Raw genomic sequence first — 12,105 nt, forward strand, 5'->3', positions numbered from 1 at the left:
GATGGAAAGATATTCAACCTCACTAGAATCTACCAAAATTGCCTAAGTAATTAAAAAGAACTCATCAGCTTTGGGACACTTCTTGATAGAATTGATTAAAGAAAAAAAATTTATTCCATAATAGGAGGATCATTTAAATTAACATAATTAAACCCCACAAGATGTGCTTGAGAACTTTAGAAATTATAGACTGTTAAAACTCAATCAGTGGCAACCAGAAGGAGTAGATGTATTTCTCCCTATTTCACCCTCTATGTGCAGTGAAAGCCCTGGGCATTATAGAAAACAAACATCAGAAGACTTTGAGAGGTGAAAAGGAAAAGAAAGCCCATCCAGAGAACTTGAGACCCAAGGAACAGCACGATGGTGAGTTCTCTATGCTTTCTTTTAATGTGATATATTCTGGACTGAATGCCTTGAGCAATTGCCTTTTCCCCTTTTTGCAAAGGAAAAACACACTTCCTACTTCTCCCTGCAGTCACTTTCCTGGGATATAAAAACCTCCCGATATCAGGAGAAACTGACAATTCAAATAGTAGTTTCCTGGACTCTCAAGGCAGAATAACATCCTTTGTGAGATGGGTAGCTTTCATACGTTTGCTTTCAACAAAAGAGAAGCAGTGGCAGGGCTTGCGGGTGCCCCCCAAATGCCACTTGGTGATGTTTATAATAGAAAGTTCATGCATCTCAGCAGGGTTTGAAGGATGCTCACTGAAGGCTACCTTTGCTAGCCACGAGGTATGGCTATGTGATTAAGTTCTCGCAGGTGGGATGTGAGAAGTGATGTGTGCTAGTTCTGGGTCTTCCTCTTACAATGCTCAGTATGAACTCCCCTCTCTCTCCTTTCCTGAAAGGTGGATGTGATGCAAGGGAGCTAGCTTCGACTATGAGGGCAAGGCCACATCCTAGGCTACACTTGGTATAGGTTCCTTGGTCCCTGGACGCCCGACAAGTTCACCTCTCTGCCGAGACTGACCCCTTTACTAGACTCGCATAGGAAAGAGAAACTTCTGTTCCATCCATTGTACTTCTGTTATTTTCCATTTTTTATGGTAGCACAGTATGTATCCTGCCTACTGTATCAGCTAAGAATAATTGAGTTTATCATTAAAAATTATTTTTGTTAGATCACTTGAAAGTCCAGAGAATTGAGTGATTTTGCAATAGCAAAGCTTTCATTTTCATCTAGTTAGGTTTTCTGTAAAAATGGAAAGAAAAAAAGGATCAATGCTGAACCACATCTGATTCTAAAAATAAATGATATTTACCCATAGTTACAGAAGCCAGTTGATAAAAAGTCCACCCGTTTCATTAAGAAACACATTTATAAAGTTTTACTCTTTATGCTTAAAATTTTTCAGATGTCTTGTGTTGTTTTGATCATTTGTGAACTAATAATAAATGTAAAGATAATACAGCTCAAAATAATCCTTTAACATTAAAAATCTTATAGTCACAGAACATTTTAAAAATTCCATTTCATGTTACATACACTTTTGCTCGAGCACAAAATATAAATTACATTAGTATAAAATTATACTAAGAGAGAACTGAGATAAAAAGAATGCTATAAAATCTCCAAAAATATCCTACTCGTGAATGTTTAAATTGACAGTGAAGGAGTGGATAAAATTGCACTTGCATTTAGGTTCTGTTGGATTTGATTTAAAAAATAATGTAAAGCGGCGCCTAATGGCTCAGTCAGTTAAGCATCTGCCTTCGGCTCAGGTCATGATCTCAGGGTCATGGGATCGAGTACCACCTTGGGTTCCGTGCTCCGTGGGGAGTCTGCTTCTCCCTCTGCCCCTCCCTCTGCTCATGCTCTCTGTCTCTTAAATAAATAACCCTTTTAAAAAATGTAAACATTTTAATCTGAAATGTTAATATTTCTAATGTGGTGGAAATTACAACCCCTGCCACTTTCCAAAGTCCTAATGAAAAATGTTAGGTTTGAAAATAGGAGAAGTATACATCCTTCAGGTTTAGGCTCTTTAGGATATGAACTCTCAGAGAGTTTAGAGATCACTGCCCCATTGCCTTTGCAGGCTCTCCACATCTGCTGTGGTTGGCCGTGCTCTGGCTCCCCATTCGAACCCCCTGTGTGATTGTTGCACGTGGTTCCCACCAGCCATCACACTTCCTTAACAAGGAGGAAGGCCTGTGAGTCACCCAACACCATCCGCCACCTCCCGCCGTCCCCAGCACCTAGTCCTGCATGACCACCTAGTTCGGATGCCCTTGTTCAATACTGACTCATATTCCCTTCCTAAATGCTGACTCCTGGGAGGGGGTTTCCACTCCACCTATCAACTGGGTCCAATCACCCTTCATTGTGCTCCACAAATGCAATCTTCGTCATCTCTTCCACTCCTGTTTACTATTATCCTCAGATCTCACCTTCCCTCTGCTCTTCCCCACCAAGGGACTAACATACTCAATTCCTCATCCAGACCACCGGTCCCTCAACATTGCCCCACCATACTATCATCACAGTGGTGCCCCTCCCTTCCCAGCCCGATAGCCTGTAGGCGCTACTCAGTCTTGTGCTCACTCCACGCTCCCTTCCAATTTTAATTTTTGAAGTGTTTGTAGGTCCTGTGAATGAGCAATATGAAAATATTCTCGTTGTAAACCTATCAAATGTTCTAGGAAGAGTCAAAAGTCAAAGCATTCCTCTACCCAGCACTGCTCCCAGTGCTGTCCTTTCCCATATAAAATTTCGTGTGGTTCCTTCCACATTTTCTTCTAGGTATTAACATGCATATATATTATGTTATGTCACGTTGCACAGCATATGCCTTTTCCCCAGAAGGTGTTCTGGAAAATTGGTCCAAATATATATACATACATGTTTCTTTTCTTGAACACTGCTTGGTGTTTTGTAGAAATTGTCGCCATAATTTCCTATTATTGGGCTTGTAGATTCTTTCTCATTTTCATTCCTGTTGGATTTTCATGTTATTTCAGTTTTTTTTTTTTTCCCCTTTAAAACACTATAGGAACGATTATCCTTTTATGGGTATTTTTCCTCACCTGCAAGTTCATCTGGGGGTAGTGGGAAGGAAGGAGTTAAAGTAGCTGGCTCTTTGTTCCAGGTAAAGAAGGCAGGTGACACATCTAAATTCTTGTAAAGGTGCTATAAACGGGACTTCCTGGTTAATAGAATTTGCTAGATCTCTTATCTGTGGAATGCTCTTAGAAGGATGTGGCTGGTTAGGGATAGTTTGTGGTAAATAAACTGAGAATTTATGGATCTGGGAGGCAAAGGCACACATGCTGTATAACTGTATAGGGTATAAAATGGCAGCACTTTCCCCTCTACCATCTCCCTCTGTGAGCTGTTCCGCAGACCCCACATGACACCCTACCTATAACCCTGGGCCAAAGACAGTGTCCAACGTTGGGATGAAAGACCTGGGAGGTGCACAGGGTGACACAGACTTCTCCCTGCTTCACCGGCGCCTTTAACTGCTTCTGTGCTTGAAATGACAAGTCAAGCTTTGTGTGGATGAGATCTCGGATGCATGGGAGTCTGACCTGGCATGTGAGAGACATCGCTGGAGGTAGCCAAGCAGCCATCCAAGAAGGCTCTAGCACTTCTATCCTCACCAAGAGTCTGAGTTTGTTTCTCAGCAACATTGACTCCAGTTTCCCCAATCTGGGGGCCAATGAAGCAGTTAAACCTGTTTAAAATTATATTTTTCTGTTTATTCATTACCCAAGTTATCTAAGCTTTAGTGTCCTCATTCGATGCCTATTTCCTAAGGTCAGGTGAAGATTATATGAGATAATCCATACAAAACTCCAAGAATATCACCTGGTACATAGTCAATGCTCAGACAGTGATAGCTAGGCATTGGAGCTCTTTATGTTAAATTTTACACATTAACTTTTTTGATTATTAAATATGTCATAAATATTTTCTCCTAGTCTGATGCTTGTGTTTAAACTTTATTTGTAGACATTTATCAGAAAATTTTTTTATCTGATTAAATCTGTCATTCTTTTCCTCTGTGGATTTTTGTCATAACTTGATTTTTTTTTTTAATTATATTATTGAAGTGACTGCTCCAAATTTCAGTTCCCATTTTCTTTAACCTGTCCTATGATCTTGTGGCCAGATCTTAAGATTCTTCTTTGGGCTCACTCTACATTCGTCTCTCTTGCAAAATTAAATGACAGGAGGTGACAGAATTTAGTGTTTATAAATGAGATCATCATTAACTAATAATTCAGAGAAGAAATTCAAGACATCACTCTGGTTTTCTTTCATGGGCCTCTCCTTTTTCTCTTTCCTCTGAAAGAACACATTCCTTTTGTTCTTGCTTCTCCTTTGGGACCACTCTCCTCAGGTCATCTTACCTACTCTCATGGTTCCGACAACCCACTGCGGGCTGGTGACAGAGCAGTGGTTTTTGCTGTCACCAGGTATCTCTAACTTGATGTTCCACAGCCATCTTAAATTAAATTTCTTCTAAAACTAGACTTCATATACCCTCCCCACACCCTAAGAAGCAATGACTGAAAAGGGACTCTCTTGTGCTTTTTTGTCTTAACTTAGAACAAACAGTATGTGTGGAATATTTTTAATGAAGAAGAGACACTTACTATGCCTATGTATTATGCTTAGAATCAGTCTAACCGGACACACAAGAACTTAAACATGGTTATGACAAGGGGAAAAGGCATACGTTTCACTTGAACTTCTTTGTGCCTTCTGGATTTCGTGCCATGATAAGTAACACCTCTTCAAAGACAGTACAAGTTGGTCATGGGGGAGATGGGAGAAACAGGTGAAGGGGATGAGAGGACACTTATCCTAATAAGCACAAAGTAGTGTAGAGAAATGCTGAATCGGGTATTATATAGAAACTAATATAACATCGTATGTTAAATACACTGGAATTACAAATAAACAACCCCAAATAAGTACAATTCTATAAATAAATAAAAGGGACCCTTTCATCAATCCCATCGAACCTGCTCCCTGTATCGGAGAATAATGTCACTTACCCACCCTGTTGCTGCTAAGCCTCTGCTAAGCATGTCCTCGAAGGCACATCTAAGTACCATATTCTGTTGAAATACCCCAAAAAAGGATCCTTCATCCACCTACTCCTTCAACAAAGACCCTAAGGACACATAATAAGCTGAGCACGGGGATGGAGATAAAAAGATGAATGGGATCCTATCCATACAATCCCCTCAGGAAGTCCCACAGCCTAGGGACACAGCAGCCACGCCCCACATTTACACAGCATTTTGTGAATAACTGATTCCTTAAGTCTTTTGCAAGCATTTATTTGGGTAAGAGATCATAAAATATATTTTTAAAATAACATAACAAAAAACACATTTGAATGAATACAAAATTAAATCACAGGAAGTAACAGAATTTAGTGTTTATAAATGAGATCGTCAATAACTTTAACAATTCAGAAAAGAAACTCAAAGTGTATTTAAAAGTTATGACCATGCTTTATAATACTTTGCAATAAAAAAGTATTAAGCTTTCAAAGGTAATGCATGACAAATTTTTCAAAAGATTTCATAATGTACTCCTAGACACTGTCATACATGGACAAGAAAAAAAAAAAGACAAGAACTTTGGCAAGCAAAGTATTAGTCCGTAGCAGCTTGGTAGAGTTTACTTTTATACAAAGACTCCTCAATTTACATTTATTCTTGTTACAGGAGCAGAAAGTACTGATATGCCAAGCGGAGTCTTAGATAGCAAAAATAATAATTTTAAAAAGCCTGTACTCTATAAAAATGTGCACCACACAGCATCTGTAGAAACTGGGTAAATGTAAACCATGTGATTATTAACTCTTCTAAAGAAAACTAACCCCAAATCTCACATAATATCCCATACCCACATCTCGTCTGAAGATAGCCTCAAACTTTACACTAATGTGCACCGGTTATTAAAAATTCTTACCTCCATTACTAAAAATGTTTCTGTGAAGTCCCTTGGAAGTTTTTTCAGTATTCCACTAACAAGACATATCATGATCAATAAACGATCACAAACTTTAGAAAGACGTACTGAGGACAGGGAAAGGATGACCAAGTCGGAGGTTTCTGCCTCCAACCCCTGGAAGAGCTTTTTACTTCGAGACCCACAGCTCCAAGAAGACAACTCAAAATTCCTTACATTTAAAAAAATACTTTGTCATGAATAACTGAATAATTAGATTTATAGGAAAATGAGGCCTTTAAATTAAGATTTAGCAAAACTGACTATAATGAATTTTCCTCCAATCATTTATGAATATCAGAAACCAGTTGAAATGTTACATACAAAAGATACAAATACTGCATTGTATGTAGTGAATATTGGCACATACCCTTTTGTATTTAAAGCATAAAATACAATCAGCAAATCTGATGCTCTTAAGATACATTTATGACACAGCTCAAAAAAACCTCTACATGGCCTGGAAACTGCCCACAGTCTAAGGCTTCCCAATGGGTTTGTAGCAAGCATCAGGTTGCCAGAGGCGAATATCAACAAGAATTTGATTGAGTTTTTGCATCCAGAGATCCCGCTCTTCCTTGGTATCTGCAGACAGCCAGTTCCTATGGGTGCAAACAAAAAGAGTCAGGATCCTTTCCCCCATTCCATACCGCCCTGTTCTCTTGCTGGGGGAGGGGAGTAAAGGCTAAACAAACAGCTAAAATGAGTTACTCTTTACCAGTTTTTTTTTTTTTATTTTTTTTTTAAAGATTTTATTTATTTTCTTGAGAGAGAGACAGTGAGAGACAACATGAGCGAGGAGAAGGTCAGAGGGAGACACAGACTCCCCATGGAGCTGGGAGCCTGATGTGGGACTCGATCCCGGGACTCCAAGATCATGACCTGAGCTGAAGGCAGTGGCCCAACCAACTGAGCCACCCAGGCGCCCTCTTTACCAGTTTTTAACAGATGCTAATCAAAAGCCTGTGAGGTTTTTCAGTTGCAATAAAGGAAAATAATCCCCATAGGTTGGTTCACGGAATCAAAATTCACAGTGATCCTGTTTGGTTAATGATGGAGTTTCCACACTAAAGACAGTCACCGTCTTGTACAGGTAGTCTGGTCTGAAGGACAAACACTGAGTGTGGGCCACTTCCTAATAAGAGCTAGCACATCAGGTCTTTATCTGGAAGCTTCCCAAATCCTCAGATCTGGGCTCCCTGAGAGCTGGGATCACCAGCTCGTGGACCTTCCCTTGGCTCTACAAGTAATACTATTTTGCACTGTTTCCCTTTATTTTTGTGTTAGTAGAACATGGTTATCTACAATAAGTGATCTGAAGATCACTTTGTCTACCCTAACTTCTCCATCCATATCAGGAATCACTTCTTTGCACCCATATTTAGCCACGAATTGAATAACAAGTTGATAGGGTAGGTCAGAGTAAGCAAGAGGAGAATTCCCTAACTCACAAGCCAGATCATTCTTCTAGAGAACAGCAATTGTCAGGTCTTTATAGTGTACTCCTTCTGCATCTGTAATTTCCCCGCATTGGTACTAGAAGTAGGATAAGCAGTGATCTGATCATCTAGTGGATGGAGATAACACAACACGTACAACAATAATAGTGGCCATTTCCTGAGCCCGTTCCATGAGCTCGAGACTGTGCTAAATGTGTTTACTCATCAGTCTCTATCATCACTCTGTGGAAACTGATGTTTACATCCTGACTCAGTGTCTCATTACCAAATGTAACTATGGCAAGTCACTTAACATTGCTGGCCCTCACTCGTAACAGTTCATTCCCTTAATCTCTAGCCAGAAATTTGCAGAGTAGCCTGAGATTGTTTCTGTAAGTTACCTGATTTCACTGAGGGCATTTTGGGGATGGGAAGGAAGGGGCATGTAAAGTCTCTTTAAATAACACTTGCCTTCTCAATTATACACAAAATCTTCAAACTTAACCCTAAGTACCTTAGCTAATTGCCTTGAAAATGGCTATACTGTGAGTATACTGGAAAACAGGATTAGCCAAAATATAGTTTGAATGTTAGACTTTTTAAAACTATATTAATTTAGTTAGAAGATTGTTCTCTTAGTGATCGTGTGGGTTTTCTTTCTTCTTTAAGACTGTACTCTCTTCAAAGACAAGGACCATCTTGGATATTTCTAAAGGTGGTTAGAACATAGTGGGCAATCAATTACTTGCTGGACAGAAGTATTTCTGTTTATAGTGTAATACATACTTGGTGACACAGAGTGTGTCCCTGCATTGGCTGACAAGAGTCTCTCGGTCATCTTCTCTCTGTGGTCGGACAGTAATTAATTCAAATGTATTGCGTCTTGCACAAAATTCTCTGTTGGCCGGTTCTATTTGATGGCTTGTACAATTGGCCAGATTTATCCTTCCTATGGGATTCTTTAAAAACAAATTAAAAGACAATAAACAAGACCATTTACATCAATATGCATTAAGCAGTATTTAAGTTGGTACAAACTAAAAATTCAAAAAGTCATCAATTTAAAAGTTAAAACTTAATTATAATAGGTTTAGAGAAACATATTTAAAAATTATATCTTGCTAGGAAAACAGAAACCGAAAGTGCCAACTAGAGCTTTTAGCCAACTTAAAAAATAAACTCTTTGTTATGGAATACTCAAAACAGATGCAGAATTAAAAGAGCAGTAAAATAAACTTTCCATGTACCCATCCACCAGCTTCAACAATTAGAAACCCAGATTACTTTGTAATTCTGTTCATTTCTATTTTCCAGTTTGGGAGTAATAAATAATCATACTTGAGCAATAATATTAATTTCTTTGAAAATGAGATACTATTTATCATAAAATCCTATTATCAAATATTAGAAACAAAATCAAAATCCCTATATTCCTGTGATGATTTTCTATTACTGTTTTATCCCAGATTTAGGTAAGTCAACTATTAATAAAAACAAAAGTGAATTCAACATATTTCTGGCTAAATATGTTATTAAAAAATAGTATGAAACATTCTAGGAGAAAAGAAAGACAAATATATGCCTTAAGGTATTTTAAGAGTGATCAAATCACAGTGAATGGAAAAGAATGAAAGTTTTACACACACACACACACACACACACACACACGCATCTTGCAACAGGAACATTTTTAATAGCTTAGTAAACATACTCAAAGGGGTATCTGGGTGGGTGTGGACACCAGCGGGAACCTCTGCAGGAAACACAATATGAAATGCAGGGCTTTCAGCACTGACCAGAACTATTAATATTACCTTTCGTTTCTCATCATCTGGATAAGTCCAATAAGAGATACAATTTCCAGAAAGAACACACCATCTTCGATGCCAGGCACCAAAACCACTAACATCTTCAAATATGGTCTGAAAAGTCAATGAAATGTTAACTTTAGAAACTTGAGGATCGATTAAATGATAAATCTACATGTTAAACTTCAATACATTGATATACTTCATAGCTCAAAATCAACTTACGTGATTTGCATCATCCTTTACCCTAATAATGAAACTCATTGATTGCTAATATCCAGAAATTGACCCAGATTTTCAAAATCATCTATAAGCATATAGCATTTAAGAATTTCCAGATATTAACCCCAAATCAATACCTCTATCTAATTTAGACCTTTTTAAAGCATCATATCCCAAACCAAATGCTCCTTAAACAAGAGAAAAGTGCTTTAAGTGTTGTAGGGTAGAATAATGAGAATATCATACTTTATATGTTGACAAAACCAATGACAGCTTATTAAGTTAGACTTATTTTATACAAAAGACTGGCATTTAACTTTTATTCAGAACAAAGCAGGATTGGGAAAGAGTTCAACTCATGATTTTGTGCCTTGACGGATTACTTTGATAAACGTCAGAGTGCCCCGCCTACTGCTGAGCCACAAAGCACACCGGAGTAGCATTTGCGGGCAGTCAGGCGGTTGCTGGCTCATGCCTTAGACACACAAGCTACATTCTAAAGAGAGGTGAAGCAGTCATGTCCATCAAGGTCAGGACTCTGGGAAAGGTAACTTGGGGCTTTTTTCCATGGAAGTACTTCTGCTTAAACAGTGTAAGTTGGAGCTGCTCCCTGCCACCTCACTGTTCTTTACTTGTCGTCCTAATGAGCCTTAATCACACAGAAGTCTTTCCTTTGGACTTAAAAAGGAAAAAGACGTCCTTTAGGAAATACTATTTGAGAGAACAAAGCAAAGTAAAATGAAACAGTGCTAGAGATCAGAGGTTGGCAAACTTTTTCTGTGCAGTACCAGAGAGTAAAGATGTTAGACTTCGTGAGCCATCGGGTCTGTCACAGTTACTCAATTCTGCTACAGTAACGGTAAAGCAGTCATAGTGTGCAAACAAATGAGCCCATGTTCCAATAAAACTTTATAAAAACAAGCAGCGAGCCACACTTTGCTGACCCTAGCTAACACAGATAATCTCAAAGCACCTTTGTGTCTGATTTCAGAATGCACTCGGCTTTTCCATCTTCACATGGATCAATAAACTTTATACCAACCCTAGGATAGCAGACATATATTCTTCCCAATTCACTAATTTGTGTGAATTTGCCGAATGTTGGCTTGAGTTAGAAGAGTACAAGCTCTAGCCATGGAGGAAAGTTACTTTGTGTGAAGAAATGTTTCTATGAGAGAATGAAGCCTGAAATTTATTAGCTTAGTTAATTAGCCCAAATTAATTAGCTTACTCTAACCACAGACCCTTTTACCCCACCTTTCTTCCTTCTTCCCCAGTTTATCCTCTTTCCTCCCTAAGGCATGTTTTTAAGCAGCACTGGCTCACAACCATTCAAGGAAAAAAGACAGGAATGTTGCTATTTCAATCTCAAGCACAAAATTAGCATAAATGACTCACCAGCTCCCTCTTATGTTTATGCTCACTCTTTACATCATAAAGCTAATAGACAAGGAAAAATTTGACGGGTAAGAAGAGCACTTGATTATTATTATACCTGACTACAATCAGAGAAGAATAAGAAGAGGACAGCATTTTCATTTTTATAGCTGAGGAACGTTCAGGCCAAGGAAACTAAATGACAACACAAAGCAGAACTGGAACCTTCTAGCTAATCCGGAACTTCCTAATTTGCCGTTCATCGGTGAAGGCAGAACTAGACTAGCACCATTTTAGAATCACTTGGCAAGTTTTTTGGGTTGGTAGTCACCTTCCTTCTAGCTGTCCCTGGCCATACCAAGAAGGAAAACCGAACCAAGCAACTTTAGTTTTGATCGCTAGCTCTATTTTATAGAGGGTACAAGTAATTAAAAGGCACTGTTTGGCAGGGGACAGAATTTATTTGGGGGAGTTCTGAGCAGTTTCTTACCACATTTTTGTAAGTGTGGTTGTGATCAGAATGGGCTACAGGGTCTGAGACAGAGCAAACCTGAAGAGAGCTAACACTAACTTGTTGAGAGCCCAGCTCAAAAATTCAATCAGACATTATATGCAAATGAACTAATGTCCACAACAGTCTGTCAGTTGCTAAAGGTATCTATAGTAAAATATGAAAATATTTACATTAAATAAAGTCAGTAGATAAACACTGCTTTCACATCAGAAAATGTATAAAAACACTTTTTCAAAAACATCTAGTGCCATCTACTGGCGGTACATGTGAGCCAACTAAGGCAGTCTGGTCTACAATCCGGTTGGCCAGAGTTCTTCCTTGACCCCTCTGACAGCAAGGGCAACCTGTGACATCCTCTGTATCATTCAAATTCTTGCTTCACAAGGAAAGCGAGGGATTAGATTTCCTCTACTTTGTGCACCGTACCCACAATCTTCTGTGTACTCTATACATACTTGTCTCATCTGATAATCGAAAAAGTATATAGCTGACCCTTGAAACAGCCCAGAGGTCAGGGGTGCCGAAGATCCACATATAACTTTTGACTCTCCCCAACCCCCACCAGAACTAACTATTAATAGCCTATTGTTGGCCAGAAGCCATGTCTATAACAGAAGCAATTAACACATATTTTGCATGTTACATGTATTATAGACTGTTCTTACGATAAAGTTAGAGAAATGAAAATGTTAAGAAAATCATAAGGAAGAGCAAATACATTCACAGTACTGTATGTATTTACGGAAACAAGTCCGTGTATAAATG

At 38.6% G+C, this 12,105-nt stretch overlaps 1 protein-coding gene across 3 annotated transcripts in view; it reads right to left on the bottom strand.

Annotated features, from left to right (window-relative positions):
• Nucleotides 1–5,285: 5,285 nt before the first annotated feature.
• ANLN (anillin actin binding protein) overlaps nt 5,286–12,105 on the bottom strand; it is a 50,701-nt gene continuing 43,881 nt past the window's right edge. For all 3 annotated transcript variants that reach the window (XM_032871552.1, XM_032871562.1, XM_032871542.1), the window contains 3 exons: nt 9,234–9,341; nt 8,206–8,378; nt 5,286–6,582 (listed from right to left, as the gene is read on the bottom strand). In XM_032871552.1, the coding sequence (XP_032727443.1) occupies nt 6,459–6,582; nt 8,206–8,378; nt 9,234–9,341 (405 nt within the window). In that variant the 3' untranslated portion in view covers nt 5,286–6,458. The remainder of the gene's footprint in view (nt 6,583–8,205; nt 8,379–9,233; nt 9,342–12,105) is intronic.

Source organism: Lontra canadensis, unplaced genomic scaffold, assembly GCF_010015895.1.
Source record: "Lontra canadensis isolate GAN:19392208 unplaced genomic scaffold, GSC_riverotter_1.0 scaffold2, whole genome shotgun sequence".
Taxonomy (NCBI): Eukaryota; Metazoa; Chordata; class Mammalia; order Carnivora; family Mustelidae; genus Lontra; species Lontra canadensis.